Source organism: Bufo bufo, chromosome 8, assembly GCF_905171765.1.
Source record: "Bufo bufo chromosome 8, aBufBuf1.1, whole genome shotgun sequence".
In the NCBI taxonomy this organism is placed as follows: Eukaryota; Metazoa; Chordata; class Amphibia; order Anura; family Bufonidae; genus Bufo; species Bufo bufo.
The window spans coordinates 38,674,142-38,692,998 of NC_053396.1; the positions used below are offsets into that span (position 1 = coordinate 38,674,142).

General features: G+C 42.6%; 2 protein-coding genes across 5 annotated transcripts in view; both read right to left on the minus strand.

Moving 5' to 3' along the window:
- Window positions 1–18,857, minus strand: part of RABGAP1 (RAB GTPase activating protein 1) — a 194,981-nt gene that overhangs the window by 87,422 nt on the left and 88,702 nt on the right. Inside the window, exon 1 of one of the 4 annotated variants that reach the window (XM_040406075.1) lies at window positions 18,008–18,172. The exons of the other annotated variants lie outside the window; for them this stretch is intronic. Coding sequence (XP_040262009.1) covers window positions 18,008–18,139 — 132 coding nt within the window. The 5' untranslated portion in view covers window positions 18,140–18,172. Of the gene's footprint in view, window positions 1–18,007; window positions 18,173–18,857 lie in introns of those variants that run through there. 4 annotated transcript variants of the gene reach the window in all.
- Window positions 15,008–18,128, minus strand: GPR21 (G protein-coupled receptor 21). The gene is made up of 2 exons (XM_040406077.1): window positions 18,008–18,128; window positions 15,008–17,510 (listed from the first exon to the last, which is right to left on the minus strand). Exon 2 carries the CDS (start codon window positions 17,420–17,422, stop codon window positions 16,169–16,171), a length of 1,254 nt encoding a protein of 417 aa, XP_040262011.1. The 5' UTR covers window positions 17,423–17,510; window positions 18,008–18,128; the 3' UTR covers window positions 15,008–16,168.

Below are 18,857 nucleotides of genomic sequence, written 5' to 3' on the forward strand. Positions count from 1 at the left end.
TTTCATTTTGTGGCGTTAAAAAAAAATGTATACATTTTTACATATGTTGGATGTACAGCTTTCTTTTATATAATCCTTCTGGTTGTGGAATTGTATTAGTATTAGTAACAGGGACTATTGGCTAGCACTCTATTACATTTGGTCGTTATTTTTCTATTGATCCCATCTCCAGCATGAAAGAGATCGCTCTATGTGACGGCTTCTTTCTCCTGGTTTCTAGCATCAATGGGGGGGGGGGGGGGGGGGGGGGGGCAGTATTCTCCCACTAAGCAAAACCTTTGATATAATTTTAAATGATTTTACATAACGAAATCTTTTCAAACTTTTGTATTTCCAGGAAAAAACATGAAAATATGTATTTCTCCTAAAAGAGTTCTATAAATAATTAAATCACAGTAAATCAGTCACATCCGTGTTACCTACATCTATAGCTTGAAAGCTAACAAAGTGTCTCCTAGTGCCCTTTATTAACTTCCTTCAAGAACCACATAAAAACTGTGAACATCTAGAGCAATAATGACATCATCGTTAGAAGAGGAGATTTTAAAGGGACGTGGTGCGTTGCCATTGAAAAAATACTCATTACACATAAAGGGAATTATGCATGAAATAGGGATTGTTCCATCACCTCACGTGCACCAGTCCCGGCTCTGAGGAAACTCGGCCAGAAGTCTCACGTGTGGTTCTTTCTATTCGATCCCATCTTGAGGAAGCGATAACAACACAGAAATGATTTAAACAAAGAGCATGTTATTCTAAGCTGGGTCCGCACAGAGGACTGTGCCATAGGCATCGGCTAACCTCCTCCTATTTTTATACCTTTCTGTGAGAACTGGCTCCCTGGGCAATTTCTCAAGCTTGAAGGGGAGTGGGAACCATAGGAAACCCTTCAGAGTCCACACCCTGTGTAAACGCAGGCTCAGAATGGCAGGAAGATAGGGAGAGCAATAAACATTGAAGGAGCCATGTGAAATAAGCTTCGTAGTACAGGCTTATGTTCCCATAGCAAGAAAAAAAAAGAAAAAAAGTTTAATATAGAAGAAAAGAGAAGAGGAGCAGAGCTTCATAACAAACATCAAAAAGGTTCCTCAGACAGCTCACGTCACAGAACAAGCCAAAACCCTCAGTGTCATCAATATCTATTAACTTCTGCATTATCCCTGCCAATTAGGGTTTATGTGAGCAGCCTGACCCTTTGTGGGGGTAATCCATGCTAAACTAACTGCTGACATGCCACAGCCCCATGTCAGGAGACATTATCATGGGGGTCTGCGAGAATGCAAGAACCGTGTCAGATTCCAAAGTTAACCTATGACTGTGGCTACTGGGGTGTAGGCGCTTATGATCCCCTAGATCTTAGGAAAAGTGACTGAAACATCCTGAAGATGAGTTGGCATGGGTTTAAAGGGGTATACCCATCTAATAGAAGCAACCCTCACCAAAGTCAACAGAAAAGGGCTACCACCCATTGCATCCAGAAGGAGAAGGAATGGAAAGGTGAATTATTCCATTCAGGTCTATGAGAACACAACATTTGGCTGAATCGGTAACTCCCACAGAACAGAATGAAGAAATGCGCATAGTTGCAAGGCCTCCTCTCAATTTTTTCTCCACTTTGATATGATGGTCAGCAGCCACCTTATTAGGCAGGAGGAGGGTTGGGTGCGGATCCTAGAAATGGACATCCTAGGATTATACCATAAATCTCTGAGATGGGAATACCCCTTTAGAATGTACTTCCAGGAAAAAGTGCTTTTAGATCCTCCTGTACAGAAGCTATGGGAAGTAATTTGCCATGTGTGCATCTGTCTACTATGGCTCGTAATTCACTAAGAGGAAGTTGTCAGTGCCGTGGCTAATCACTCCTCTCCCCCCCATACTGCAGGAGATGGCTGCCTCCTTCAATCAGTGCCAATGCTGCCATAATCACAGGATTCCATAGGCTGCAAGTTTCCTCTGCCGACAAACAGGCAGCATGCAATTTCTTATTCAGGTAAGATACTCAAGATACTTTAGCCATCTATCTTTCTCGGCAGGGTGGAAGTAAAGGGCTGATGTAATTCAAGTCATTTCCTACTTGCCCTATACTGAAATTACTTTGAAATGCATTTTGCAAGTGAATGAAATCCAACTTCATACAGCTTAATTTTTTTAAATTCTAGACTAAAAAACTTACATTTACAAGTTCAATGTGTCCCTGTACAATGTCTAACCAGCGCATACCAAGTCAGGGAATGGCCACAGGACGCAGACATGCTGCAGTTGGGACGCAGTGCCCTGTGGCCAAGTGCCGCACAGTCATAGAAGGTGCTGCAAGATCAAATTAACAACTTACAAGATAACAGTTTATCTGTTTATTGTGCATCCATTAATAATGAACACCAAATAAACAATTTGGTTCTAATTAATTAATTCTGCAGCGGTTTCTATGGCTCCACAGTACTCGTCCACAAAGCACCTCATCCTAACTGCAGCATGTCCAGTTAGGAGAATGCTAACAACCAGTTACACGACTCAATGTTTCCCCAACCTCCACTGTGGTCTCAAAGTCTTCATTGGGCCCCAATTGCCGAAACAACCCATCAGAACCCTGTAATAATTTTGTGCGGGGCTGACGGGGGTGTATGCACAGTGGCAAAGCTCTTAGATGTCACAGTTGCTATTGACGGCAGTATGTAAGGAGTTGGGGTCCATTCACACGTCCGTTCCACAATTTTGTAGAACGAGGGCGGACCCATTCATTTCAATGGGGCAGCACACAGTGTGCTGTCCACATCCGTAGTTCCATTCCGCCTGCCCGCAAAAAGATAGAGCATGTCCTAGAGCATTTCTTTCATAATGCCGGCCATGTGAGGTCCTCAAAATGCAGAACGCACATGGCCGGTGTCCGTGTTTTGCGGACCGCAAAACACTTGCTGACGTGTGAATGGACCCTTAAAGAGTTGGGATCCAATTATCTCCTATCCTGGCCGTTGCTGCAAGATGTCAGCTCTATGTAATGGCCGACTTCCCCTGCTGCTGCTGATTACATCATTTGATATAAATGTATGAAGGGTTGCGTGAACTACCCGCCTGCTGCACCATAAACAGATGGAGCAGTATGTGAATGGGTTAAAGAAGCTTTCGGTGTATTTTTGGGAGGGATAATGCTAACTCACCAGCAGTATTCTAGCTGTATGATTTGGGTAATTCGAGCTTGGCTTATGATGACCTTGGCTTATTCAGACACGCAAATTTTAAATCAGGTTTTTGAATGCAGTTTTTGATGCCAAAACCAGGAGCGGATCACAAAAGGAAGGACCAATACTATTCTTTCTCAAAGACTGTACATGTGAATATGGTGAAAAATGAAACATAGTTGAAAAATGCTTTCATTATACAGCGTTATAGGGCGGGGAAATCATTGTTATAACTTACATGTACTCTGGAGTTAAAGATGAGTACTTTATAAGTAATAGCCACCTTCCTCCCATTGCCTGCAGTCAGACAATCTCTCAAAGAGGCCTCTTTCACACGAACGATACAGATTGGGTCAAGATCTGTTCAGGATTTTGCATGGAAGTTCAGTCAGTTTTGTCGACGACTGCTTTCAGCGTTTCGTTTTTTACCGCGCAGTTGCAATCAGTGATAAACACATTGCATCCGGAATGCATCCAGATGCAATCCGTTTTTCACGCAAGCCCCATTCACTTCTATAGACACAGGGATGCATGAAAACCGCAGAATATGACATGTGCACAGACCCAATGAAATGAATGGGTCAGAATTATGTTTCACGCATCGCTCCCGGATGGAAAACTCGCTTGTGTGAAAGAGGCCTAAGGGTAGAGGTGGGAGGATCGCTCCCCCTGTAAATACAGTGGACGGGGGACTAGCCTTGGATATCTGCAACAAACCCTCTTGAAAAATACACGTTAGATTTGTCAGTGGCTAACCTGAGACATGTACTCATACCCTTACATATCCGTGGTACAAGGCCACAGTAATCTATGGGGCCATATTGTAACATATTTGCATTCAATTTTTAAACATCGAAACAAGATTTTATTTTTTCTGAAAACTGCTTGAGAATCCGGAAAAAGCCAAGGGAGCCAATGGTGGCATGCAGCACTGCATAAATTAAAGGGAATCTGTCAGCAGTTTTGACTATGCTAAACTGAACAGTACAAACATAACTTTTGTGGATTTTTTTTTTTTATGATCAGGAGTAGTGTGAACTTTTTATTCTGGCAGATCTTACTCCTAGAGGAGTGCTTCACTGTGAAGGGCCCTTTACACCGGCCGACAATTCAACAGATTATGGCAAACACGTTCGTTAGCAATTATCTTGCGGTGTAAATGTACCGCCGATTACTTGATGAATGAGCAAAACGCTCATTCATTGGGTGATTGGATCTTTTGTGCAGCACAAAAGATCATCTTTCCCAGTGGCAGATCGTGCTGTGTAACCATCATCTGCTGCCGGGAAACAACGAGCTAGTATGGGGAAGAGCGATGGCATTAGCCATGTAAATGCACCGGTCTTCTCCGTTAGCGATCAGCAGATTGTCGGCAAGGAATGCTTACTTCCTGACAATCTGCTAGATTGTCGTCCCGTCTAAAGGGACCTTGAAGTGCTCTCTGCTTTGAGCTGCTTTAGAGCCCCCCTCTGCTCTCAGTGACAGCTGTAGTGGTCTCCTGGTTTGATGCTACAGCTGTCATTTAGAGTAGGGGGGGCGCAGTGAAGCAGCGCAATTTAGAGCACTTCACAGAGAAGGTCTGTCTCAAGAACACTTGCATGATCAAAGCCTTGCAGAATAAAAGCTCACACTCACACTACTCCTGATCATAAAAGCTCCATAAAAGGTAAGTTTGTCCTGCTCTCCTCAGCCCTTAACTAGTGCTTTTGGCAGTTTAAAGGTGTTATCCAAGACTGAATAATCCCCCCCCTACGACGGCCGGACCAGTCATATTGACAATACTTACCTCGACGCCAATTTCCTCCCAGATCGTTCCACGGCAGCCAATAGCAGGCCACGCCGGTGACCTGCCCCCTTGTGTTTGTTTTTTTTTACTCAATATCCATAGAAAACACTTTTTTTTTTTTTTTTGCCACATTTAATTTTGGCAGTACTATACTACTGAAATATAAATATGTCCTTCTTTAGCGGTCAGAGATAAGAGATAAAACTCCTACGTGGTTAGATAACCCATTGTTATCTGCTAGTAAAAGAGTAGATTAGTAGAATTGAGCAGATTGATAAATAGTTTTGTGGGTAAAGATTCAATAAAACTTGTAATTTATACATTTAACCCCTTAATGACTAGCTCATTTTTGTCCGTTTTTGCAACTCCACGTTTAAACATGTTTGTTTCATTCTCATGGCTGTATAAAACCTTTTTTATGCAGGGGTACCGTAATTCCATTTTGTGTGTCATTTAAGAGTACATATACAGGAAATATAATTTATATACATTTTTTTGTGTTGAACATATAGAAAATGGGATTTTGACAGTTTTTTTTTTTTGCTTTATTGTTTACACTGTTTAATCTAACACTGCATAACCTGCTAAATGAGTTGCTCAATTTATTTTCGTCACGTGGATGGCTGATAATTGTAGATTTTTTGCAAGCTATATTTTTTATTTTTTTTTAACATCCCATTAAGGGATTATTTTATAATGTATATTATTTATAATGTATCAGCATAATCCTGTATGTTAATACAGAATGCTTTGTGTCTCTATGGCACAGGTTGCGGTTAGGGCCCTAACAGCGTGACTACTGAGTGTACAGTCTTTGGTTCCTTTGTAGGTCCCCAGGGCTAACTGCAGAGGGCTTACTCAGCCTCTGATCAGATCACTGGGACCCAATCAGAGGAGGAAATCCCCTTTGATCATGACAGACTGCAGCAATCAAATGGTTAAAAGGGTTGGCCCATCCTACACATTGATGGCATATAGATATGCCACTAATGTCAGATTGGAGGCCCAGCGGTAGACAGGAACCTAAGTGAAGGCCGGCACACCGCCTAAGCGTGGCCACCCTCCATTTACTTCTAGGGGTGCGCCATAAAATAGCCGAGTGCCAGCTCTGCTATTTCTGGAACTCCTATGAAGGCGAATGGAGAGATAGTCGCGCTTGTGTGGTGCGTTCTCCAGTCGCTTCTATGGGATTTCTGGAAATAGAGTATGCTCGCTTGTCTTTTTTCAGAAGTCCCTTAGACATTAATGTAGAGCACGTCATGCATGTGCAGCCCATTTGGCGATTATCAGTGATTGACAGCGCTCTAAGTGTGTATGCCCAGATGTCACTGACAACCCTATATACAAATTAACTCTGAAACAGAGAATTAAATGGAATGAGTCATCAGAAAATGACCTGCTGTTTAAATCACTTTTATGTTTAATGTATTTTTAAATAACTTTGGGTTATTTTTAATTTTCCATGTTATTTTTTATATTTAAACGAAAACAAAAAATCCTGCAGCTTTCGCACTGGCCACTATGTGTGATAATTAACATAGTAGAGGTAGAAGCCAATTTTCCTCACTTTAGGGGGAAAAAATTCCTTACCGACTCCAATCAGAATAACTCCCTGGATCAACAACCCATCTTATAAGGGCTTTACACGTGTCAATGCAGCGGCCAATTTTCCAGAAGGAAGAGTTCCTTCCCGACAGTCGGCTGCTCGTTCAGTGGAGGAGACCGCAAGCATTTACATGCAGTGATCTCCTTCACTGTATGAGGAATCACTCTCACAGAATCATGGCTTCTGAGCAGCAGATCCCTGTTTAGACCACACGATCTGCTGCCCAGACACCATGATTGGTGGTACCTGCACGAGGGACAGGATCACCCGATGAACGAGTGTTTCGCGGTATATTGTCGGGAACGATCATTCCCGTTAATCTGCCCGATAATTGGTGCTTCTAAATCCACCTTAATCCTGCCTGTAATGATATCACCTCTGTGTATAGATAAGACAGGATCCTCCATTCACAGTAGGCGATTGTCCGAGCTCATCTATTCCCTCCTTGTACAATGACCTCTGCACAGGTCACAGAGTTGCCCAGAAAACTCTCCCATAGAAGTCAAACCATTGTGTCTATGGACCATGGAGCTGCCGTAAAGCAATTTTCTTAATGCTTTCTAAAGGCGGTTAAGAACAGCTCAGGCAAGATGGCCGCCCGCACAATCAGAAAATAAAAACGGATTAAAAAAAAAAAAAGGATGTGTTACTATCCGATTTTAACTTTAACATTTTTGTGACACATTTCCTTTAAACGTATAAAGTAAAAGTTTTGCTGAATCTTTACCCACAAAACGATCAGTCCGCTCCGCTCCTCCTGCCTTGAGATTGCACTGCATTTTCATGGTGTCAGGTTCTCTTTACAAATCACTTTACAGAAGTATAAAATAGTGAACTGTAATCTATATAAAATCAGATAGAACACAACCAAATAAAACCTCCATGTGCTCGAATGAGTCATTCACTTTCTACCGCGCCATTCCGTAAATTATTAATAAGGGACTGCTCATAAATTATGCCTGCAGATGAAGGGCACATTACTTAATGATAACGCAATTAGTGAACCTGCTAAACGCTGCCCTAGTTAACGAATCATTATATTTAGGAGTCCGACCTTCTCTGTCTGGCACAGAATAAACACAACAATGTAGCACTTTTTTAAAATCCTTCCACTTCCGGGTTTTGTCTGTGGCTCAGACATTTGTATTTGTCCGTCTCCTATCTCCATTTTTAACAAATGGGCAATTAATCTGTGCCCCAATTGTTATGAATTGCAAATCCTAGTCCAACGTCTGGAGTCTGATGCGCTGTGCTGGTATATGGAGTCGAATCTTTTATCCATAGTGTTATTATAGCTTGCTTCTAAAAATAACAGTCCCCTGTGAAATTGGCTTCCTCAGACATTTCTTCCCTTTTATGGCTGATGTTGCCCCACAGGCAAGTTCCTTCAGTGTTCTTTGGCAATAATATAACATCACGTAGAAAAAAAATAAATATGATGAAAACCGTGTGGTCAACATTTTCACTGCATTATGGAATGTTAATTAGATAGGAGAATACTTTAAATTCTGGGGAAATGCACCACTCCTGACCTGCGATGGCGGCAGAATCGTATAATGGAGGGGATTAGCAGTTTTGTTCACATAATGAGGACATTCTGACACTGGCCTAAATTATTATCATGGAATAATGGAAATGAATTAGAGTCTTCCTCTGTAATTACAGGCATGGAAATCAAAAAGCAAGTTCATAAATTGAGATCCGCCAAAAGCTAATAGGGTTTTTAACTTTTTAACTGATGTAGTCTCCATCTGATCGGTGGGGGTCCGACACCCGGGAAGTGAACCAAGCTGAGCTGCAATACCAAGCACAGCCACTAAAGATTGTATGGCGCTTTGCTTCGTAAGCTGCGACAAGGCCATGGTGCGTACAAGAGCCTTGTCAAACAGTTGATGAGCACAGGTCCCAGGTGTCGGACCCCACCTATCAGATACTGATGACCTATCCAGAGAACAACCCCATTACACTCTATCCAGTACACATTACATCACAAAACTTTTACCAGTTGCTGAACAGGGATTTTATGAGGGCAACTATTATTTTGTATTCCAGAGAGGATGTAACTTTTGAGCTCTGTTCATCCTGGAGTTTTTTTTTTTTAAGGCTATGTACACCTTTGAAGGCAATTTTGGTTTATGATTGCATTTTACTCATTTTTGGCTAAAAATCTTATTTTCAATTGGCCTTTATTAAAAATATTGAGCCATTCTGCAACAAAGAGTTAAAGAGGTTCTGCAGTTTTTTAAAACGGATAGATCATCAGTTTAAAAAAACTGCAGAACCCCTTTAACTGTTTGTCTAGCTGTGTGACTGGTACTTTTACTTTGTGCCGGTCATCTAATAACCCTTATTTAAGCCACATTCTTATCAGTAAGACTACTCTCACACTTGCGTTTAACTTCTCCGGTGTTGAGATTCGGCAGAGGAAAACGCTTCCGTTTTGTCCCCATTGTCAATGGCGACAAAACGTAACTGAACAGAACAGAGTGCTGCAAAATACATTCCGCTCCATTTGGTTGCGTTCCCATACCGGAGAGCAAACCGCAACAAGCTGTGGTTTTCTGTGCGGCATGGAATGCGGAGCAAAACAGATACAGCATGACACACAATGCAAGTCAATGGTGCCGGATCCGTTTTCTCGGACACAATAGAAAACGGATCCGTCCCCCATTGACTTTCATTAGTGTTCATGCCGGATCGGTCATTGATATTTTAAAGATAAGTTTTTGCCTGATCCGGCAGGTTGTTTTAAGTGTGAAAAAAGCCTTAGATAAGGATTGAGCTTTGATGAGGGTTTATAAGGTCAGAGATCAGAGATAAGGAGTCAGTCTGCTCCCCAGATGACGGAAAAGAAGGATAATCCACAGGCAGCTAGTACGGCATCTCAGCTATGTACAGAGAAATGGATTTCATATTTATATTTAAAAAAAAGTTTAGCTAGAAATAATAAAAAACTGCCCCCCAAAAGGTATATGTAGGCTTTAAGGTTATCTTTAGACCAGATGTCCAACTAAGAGCTTGAAACTCTATGTGCTTACCGTATGTTTACATTCTTCAGCGATGACTGGCTTCTTTTCAGATCTGATTCTAATCTCCACACTGTATCATCATGTGGTTTTAGGATCTACGCTGAATAATTCCTTTATTTGCACTTATGGTTAAAACTAGAAGATGACTGAATCAAATCTAAAATTCGACCCAAATGCAACAAATCCAAATTTTGTACGATTCGATTCGGAAGAAGAGAGAGAGAGAGAGAGAGAGAGAGAGAGAGAGAGAGAGACAGAGACAGAGACAGAGACAGAGACAGAGAGAGAGAGAGAGAGAGAGACAGAGACAGAGACAGAGAGACTTTTTCAGGCTATTGGGCCACTTTTGATTTGGGTCAAATTTATTCAGACCCGAATTGGAAATTCTGAATCGAATTTTAAGAAGTTCGCTAATCTCTAGTCAAAACAATGGAAGCTGCAATTCAATGTTTTCAAAAGTAAAATCAAGCCATAGGGAGAAGGACTCCTCTGTCGGAGTCTGAGATTGGCAGTTCTGTGTTATCCAGGACTTCAAAAGAGAAGGATTTAGAGGACTGATTTCTTCAAAATGAGTGCACAGTGTAGGCAGCAGAGAAAGCAAATAGGATGCCGGGCTGCATTGCTAGAGGTATAACCGGCAGAAAGAGCGAGTGTATGACCCTGCTATATAGAGAGCTAGTGAGACCACATCTGAAATATTGGGGGATATTTATGAAAACAGGCGATTTAGACGCCGGTCTTCATCCCTCCTGCACTTGTAGTTCATCCTCCTAAGTTATTCACAGGCGCCGGCCTCTACATAATTAAGGTGGCCTTTACACTTGTCTAAATCTAGGCCAGCTCCCTTGCTGGCGTAGATGTAGACCATTTTCTACGTCTAAAACAGGTGTAGAAAATGATCAATAAGACAAGCCTGCTGGTCCGCCCTTTTTCCAGCCCACACCACACGCCCTTTTTTTTTTAGGGGAAAAAGTCGCAGATTGCGGTGCAAATTACCTTTGCTCTTCAATCTGCAATGGATATACGCCAAAAAGTGGCTTATATCTGTTCGTAAATGAACCCATTGTGTTCAGTTCTGAGAAGCTCACCTACCCACTACTCATAAAATAGAATGGAGCCAAAAGACAGGCTATAAAAATGGTGGAGAATCCCAAGTATGAAACATAGAAAGAAAGACTGAGGGCCCATTCACATGGTATCTGCCACGTATACCACTGTAATGCTGGGGACCCACTGAAGGGAGCTAACCCACGAATGGACACCCGCCGCAACTTCAAGCAGCATGCATCCAGACACCGCGCTAAGAAGGGACATATCCGGCTGTAAAATGCCAGCCCATTAACTACAGCACTACAGGTAGATAACATGCAGCGGCAGGCAAAATATTACAGTGGTGTTCATGTCAAAATTCTGGCTGGCGAATTCCGTAATGTGAATGTGAAGGACCCCTTAGTTCGACTTTTTTTTTACCCCCTGTACACCAGAAAACTGGCCCCAAAAAATTTGGTGCATGCCATACTTGTGTAAAATTTTGCGACTTTTAGGTGTTTGGAGCACCACTCGCCACTTACAAAAAAAAATAAGTCCAGCTCAGCCTGCCTGTCAGATTTGTTCAGGACTGTGAAGTCAGTAAGCCAAAGTTCTGACGCCAACTTCTGCTATTTATCAAAATTTCGACTTCTTCATAAGTGGCCAATAATTTAGTAATAACACATTTACAGTAGTAAAAAAGCGACGTCTGGTTTATCACTCACATCACTCACATAGAGGCCCTAGGAGCACTTCACACTTGCGGCAAAGCTATCTGGCAGGCTGTTGCGGCTGGGCAAAAAAACACTGCATGCAACGACTTCTGTTTGGTCAAATCTCGGTTTTTATACCGGGGAGCGGACAGATCCCATTATAGTCAATAGGGTCCGGCAGTATCTGGCTATTCCGGATCCGGAGAACACCAGCAGGCTGTTCTCTGCCAGAACAGCCTGACAGCTTTGCAAGTGTGACGTTAGCCTTAGATTGACATAAAATATATTTATTAACATTTCTGAACATTTCTTTATTTATATGAAAGTTAATATATAATAACAGATAATATTCTTTTCAAGCTGGCGTCAGGACATTTCTACCTACTTCACCCAAAACTAGCTTGACTCTGACTCAACAGCCCTAGATTTGCTATCATCTACACCAGAGAACTCCCTGCTGGTGTAAATTTCCACTTTGATGCATGATGCACAATTATTTAGAGGTGTATCTGACGACAGAAGGGGACAGGTAAAGACTGGCGTGTAATACGCGAGTCTTAGTAAATGTTCCCTTCAGTATATACGGCCTTGAGGAAAGAACCCAGGACGCACAATCTTGGGGGAAGATCAGACACATTGTCAGAAAATATTATTTTCTCCAAATAGTAGTAGATGCTTGATACAACATTTCAGCAGATGTGGTTGGAAAAGCAACGGTAACTGAACAAATAAAAAGATAAATATAAAAAGGCAGTCTAGATGGACTATGTGGTCTTTTTCTGCTATCATTCTTATATTTCATAAAAAAATTTGAAACATGGATTTCAAAGGTTCTTCAAAATATACTATGTAATCAAATGTGCATCTTTATTGCCGAGGTCTCTGAACGTACGGCTGTATTACACCAACAGATTATCTGACCAATTTCTGTCCAATCAGACCAATAGTTGGTGTATGTGTATAACAGAAAGAGCTGCGTGTGTAAACGGTCATCTGATCAATGATTGATCAGAAAATCTGTCAGTGTAATACAGCCCTAACAACGAACGTAAACAAAAGACGCTGACAATCTGGTTACTATGCCTACGTCCACAGACATTTTATTTACATTAATATATACCGTATTTATCACCCTATAAGACCCACTTTTTTCCCCAAAAGCTCATTTTGGAACCTCTGTCAAAAAGTTCATCAAAAATACTGTAGAGAAAAGTCCTTTATTAAGGACTTTATCGACTAAAAAAAAAAAATGTTCAGATTAAAAACTGAACCGATCCCATTATAAATGGGACGTTAAGTTATATGCCAACTCCAGCATTTCGGTTATTTCTGTTCTTCTGCCCCTATAACGGAGCAGAAGAAGGGAAAATAATAGCGACGATGTGAACAAGCCCTAACACGACCAACTAAAGGTGTAAGAAAGGAGAACTGTGCAGCTTTTAGGCTCTGCTCACATCTGCCTTGTGGCTTCAGTTATACAAAGAGACCTTGACAGAGGGCTGGATAAACCCCATGACCGCCACCACCAGCGCCTGACAGAACCCACTAACTTACAACTGGGTCCATCAGGTAACACTGAGTTGCCTGTAGGGGATAACCATGCTTTGCGCAGCGCTATTCTTCAAATGTGATTGCATCCATATCGAAGATCCGCAGTACGCAGACCACAACACAGATATGGTCATGTGCACGGGGCCGTAGGCATAAGAACTGTAGACATGAAACAAAAGAACTATTTTGAATCAAGACTATTTGACAAGTTGGTTATTCTCTTATTCTGGATGCACAAGTCCAAATAGTTAACATATCGGGGGACATGAAGCATTACGTGCTATTTATTAAAGCAGATTTCAGAGAATTTAAAGAAAAAAATTAAAGCTAAATCCCATGTTGCTCCAGTGATGTTGGGTGTTCATCTACCCACATGACCACTGCAGCCGATCACGTGGGTAGATGAACGCGTCATTACCAGAGACTGGTGTGTAAGTAAGTGGTGAGGGATTAAACAGTTAGTATTGATTTTATAGATTATTTTTTTTCCCGTTTTTTATTTTAGCACAATTCCTGCCACAGTTTTTACATTCGCAGAAGGCCCCTTTAAATAGGAAACATACATTGGTCCCACAGAAGTCAATGGGTGCCAAATTACTGCTCTCTACAAGTGGAGGTTGTATGAAGCAGTAAGGGCTCTTTCACACGAGCGGATGCCATGTGTGGAATCCGCTGTGTGAAAGACAGCCAAGCCCCGCTCCGGACAGCAGAGACTCGGAGCATTAACATGATTGATAATGCTCCATGCTCCTCTATGACCTTTTTACTACAAAATCACGGTGACCACTTTATCTCATTGTAACTTTGTAGTAAAAAGGTCACAGAGGCACAGACCATTATCAATCATGTTAATGCTCCATGTCTCTGCGGTCCGGAGCGGGGTTTGGCTGTCTTTCACGCAGCGGATAACCCGCACAGCATCCGCTCGTGTGAAAGAGCTCTAATATAGCCATGCGCATTAGCCCCTTATTTGTCACCATGGTACTCAAATACACAGGCACAGAAGCGAGTGCCTCGTCTCATAGACAATGGCCTTTCTCATTAAGCCCCCCCCCCCCCCCCCCCCCCCCCCCGGCATGCTCAATGGTGGGGCTTAATGAGAAAGAGGATGGGTCTTAAGATGCGCCAATGTTGTGCCACAATTACGTAAAAATCTGTCTCATAGTAAACCAACCAACAGTAGAGAAAAGTGTCCATCCCTGCAGCAGATTTATCATCCAGCAGGTCTAGGCGGCCTGTGTAAGCTTAGGCCATCTACAGGATTAGTAAATCTGGGCCCAGAGTTGGCTCTGCATGTTTTTTAAAAGTATTTTCAGCCCTATTAACTTTAATGGTGCTCAGCGTCATACCAAGCACAGCTGCTATTCAATGTACGGCGCTGTGCTTGGTGAGCACGGAGAAGGCCGCGGCACTCCAGGAACACTGGTACCTTTTCAAACAGGTGACCGATGGGGGTCAAGGCTGTCGGACCCCCACCGATCCGATACTGATCACCTATCCAGAGGATAGGTCATCAGTAGAGATGGGCGAAGTATTGTAAATTCTATTCTATTTTCCTGCGCTGCTCCCCGTCATTGTACCCCTTAGATGCCAAAATCATACATAATCGTGGAATCGGATAGTAAAAATACAGTGTAAAATTAAGAGAAAAACTAATTAAAACATACTTACCTTCTTTATTTGCTTGCGACAGGCCGCCCGCTGCCACCTTGCTTGAAGACATACGTCACCGTGCACAGGATTTCGTGCAAGATCTTCAATCCAGATGGCGGCGGCCCGCCCATCGCGAGCAAATGGAGGAGGGAAGTATGATTTTTTAGTTTTTTTACACTATTTCAGGTTAAAATGATTTGCTACCACAAAGCACGAGGAAATTAGTCTTTGCAGTGAATCAAATTTAGCCTTTAGTCATTAGTATCGAAATTCTGGAAAACCCCTCTAAAGGTTTTTTTGTACATAATGTTGTTTCTAAAGGTCAGGCCCTAATAAGGAAGGCTGGATGTATAAGGACCTTTTAACTGCCGATGATAAAAAAAACAAAAAACAAAGATGCAATAACTACATCTGAGAATATTTCTATTATTTTTTTTTTGCATTTTTACAGCTTTCAGTCTAAACAATACATTCATGTAGTATGGGACATCACAGCATTAACAGTTTTGCTGCCAAGATAAATTGCAAGGCAAAAGTTTAATTAAGAAGACTAAGTGCAGGCCATGACTGTTCAGCTTGTGCGAAACTACTACTCTCATGGTCAGGAAGTAGTACAACACTCGCTGACAAGTCACACTGTACCATTAGCCCCACTTAACGCACACCTGGCATCTAGACACAGTGATCACTAGATATTATATTATTTAAGGGTGTCTGATATAATTCATGAGAATAGAGCCCCGCGGTCTTCTGGAAACCTTACATGATGAAGTAGTCAGGCTTCATACACATTAGGCAGCGGTGCAATGTCCTCCTTCACTTCTAGCAGACGGAGGGGTTATGTACTGGTTCGGGTCACCACAAACTCTCCAAAATGTAGGTACCAGACACACTCACATGGCCGCCCTAACATATGACTATTACAAACATATTAAGCGAAACATTCTTAAATTACACTTAAAAAAATTCCAGTGGTCAACAGTTAAATACCGATAATATATTCTTTTCCATTTAGAAAAATATTGTATTACATTTGTTTGGAACCAAATTAAATACCTATGCATGTAAAAATGCAAATATATTAAAATAGATGGGCTCGGCATGATGGCTTCCTTATGGAGACATGGGGGGTGGTCATCATGTTTGTTTAAAGAACTCCCAATAAGGATAATCCATTATGCTAACAACCAGATCCAGCTTAAGTGGAAATCCAAATATTTGGCTCCAGAAGTGGCGCGGTTTGGAGACAGAGACCGCTCGCCGGTAACATTTCCACTCTCGGGAGATGAATCCAGTGGCGTCAATGCATCCCCAGGAGCGTGGAAGTCACTAAACAGATAGAAAAAGCAGCTGGATCCTCAGGGATGGATCTTAAGTGATAATACGGGAGCAAGTTAGGAAACCACAACCTAGAAAGCCACAATCTCCAGTAAGATTATTACAGCTACATGTTGGGTCCACAATAGGACTAAAGCACTCGATATATTCTGGCATCACTGATGCTGTTCAAATGCTCCTGGTGGAGACTCCATAATACTGTGAACACATTTCCTAATGCTAGCGTACTAAATGTACTAACATTTTTCACATTACACAGTTTGGGTAGACGTGGTTTGGGTTATTTAGGGATTGCAGTCAGGTGTGGGTCTCTTAGGGGCAGCACCAGTATCGTCATGACCTTCACCTTGCCTGGAGCAGGAAGCACAAACAGCCCCAGAAAGGTGCTTCAGACCTTTCTGGAAGACACTGTTGGACATGCTGTAGATGACACAGTTGCAGAAACTGTTGCTGATGGCTAGCCAGGTTGTCAGAAATGAGGCAGTCTGATTGGAATAGACCCTGGAGCTCTCCAGGAGGAAGTAGATGATATAGGGCAACCAGAGAACGTAGAAGACACTGGTAATGCGGAAAAGTACAGTTGCATAGCGCTTCTCCGGACTAGGATGTCCCTGGGCAGGTTCACTGTCAGTGGTGCTGAAACGCACACGCCTTTCATTTATCTCCTTGGTGTGCTGCTGGCAGATGCGGAAGATATTGAAGTATGTGAAACAAACAGTCGTAGCCGCTGGGGCATATAGCATCACCACAATAAAGGAAGTGAAGTATGGACTGGTGTGCCACGATTCCGCACATGACTGAAAGACATCTCCATGGTACCCTGGTTTTCCCCATCCTAAAAACGATGGCAGGAAAATGGCACACGAGTAGATCCAGAGCAAGAGGATGCAAAAACGTAGACGACATGCGGTGACTAATGTGTTGTACATGAGCGGTTTGGTTATGGCGATGTACCGGTCGATGCTGATACAAGCCAAGGAAGTCATGGAGACGCTCTTCAGGACAGACACTACATAACCAAACATTTTACATACAATCTGTTCTGGAAGCAGGTCAGTCTGATGAAGCAGAGTAAACGATGGTACCAAGCAGCTGACTCCAACCAAAAGGTCCGCATAGGCCATGGTCTGAATGAAGTAACTTGTGGTGTGGTGGTTCAGGAGGGGAGCACAATGGAAGACAAAAATAACTATCAAATTGCCAGAGATGATGAGAACAGTCAGGAAGATGATGATCCCCACTTCCAGGAGGCAAACAGGAATGGCTTCATGAGATCCCAAACCCAAAAGGCAGAATGGACTACTACTGCTGCTGCTGTTAGTTCCTTCAAAGGAAGAGTTCATTTTCAGATCTCCAAAGATATCAGAGTCATGCCTGCGTCTCTGCTGTCCTTCAGCTAGAACTCCAGCCGTGCTGCGTCTGTAATGTGGACCCCCTTTAACTTCAGCAAAGAGCAACGCCGTGCCAATTTCCTGCCATGGCAGAAAGAGAGGAGAAAAAGCTCGGGAAAGGAGCTTGGGACAAAAAGGTGCAGTCATCAGGAAGCTAGGGTCATGTGGGTTCTCTGTCCTCTATCCGAGGCAATCCCACTCCATCATTACGCTTCCACACAAGACATCAGAGCAGCTGAGAGGAGAGAATGTGACATTGTTTGTACATTATCCAGCCCATCACTGCATCTCTTACACTTTTTGCATCCCCGTGCTTTATCACATACATAAATAGCCATTTTTCAACGTCCTGAGATTTAAGGACATACGACAATTCCCATACGGTGCAGATCTGCCATCCCTGAGCTACAGACGACACAAATTGCATTAATATAAGGATATCAGGAATGGGAGACTGACAATAATTTTAGCATGCGGTCTGTGCCTTCTCCCAGTGACATTTAGAAGCCCCACAGTCTACATCTGCAGCCCTGCGCTGTTATCCACTGCAGCCCTAGGACAGAATAAAGGACACAGACTGCCGGCATTAACATCCACCCCGCAACTCAGCATCTACACTAATCTAATATCCATCTACACCGGCATACAGTCTATTACATGTACATTAAGTAATACCCTGACTGCTGCTTCAATACCCTCAATGCTGCAGAAATAAAAGCCCAGACCATTTACCTGGTAATGCACATGGGTCGCAGGCTCTGTAGAAGTCCCGCAGAAGGACTGCAGCTCACTTTGCTGCAGAATGGAGAAAATGTCTTTGTGAGTGTGGTCCTCTGCAAACCCTCCTCTCCTCCTCCCTCTCATGCATTGCCAAGATCAGCCAGGATCCCGGACTGCACTACAGTACCCAGACACGGGGTCTGCAGGCATGGAGGAGCAACGTCTGCAGCCAGATAGGCAGAACAATGTAAGCTTTACACGTATGATCAGACACAGGGACCTGACGAGGCTTATTGTTATTATGTTCAGTCTTAAAAAGGTCAGTGCAGAAGGCACAATTGGAGGCTCTCGGGCTCAGAAACACAGGATATTTACTACAGATGGCATGACGGGGATATAGATGGGACATCAACACTTAACAGCCTTGGAAATCGCATCATTCGTGCATCCTCTAAATCCAATCCTCATTGTATGTGGGCTATAATGTGCATTTAAAGTTTATTCTTTTAATTACTGTAATTATAGTCATTTTGTAACAATGCACTTTCTATGTTACATCATCTGCCGATAAAATCATACACATCACCCAAATGATATCCGTTTCTGTTGATTCGCAGCATGACCAGACACATTGGAGCGGTAGTATATAAACTGCACTTTCCTACAAGCAGACATGGACAACTCCGGAGGGTGTCGGGGTACTACTAGCAGAAGATTCTTACATTTACACAGGCATTGCGGATTCATCAAATAAAAGTCATTCTACGTATTATGAAGAGTAGCGCAATTTCCAATATATGTTCTACATCAATCCCTCCATTTTCAAGGTCTCTGCTTGCTGTCATTCAATAAGAAACACTGC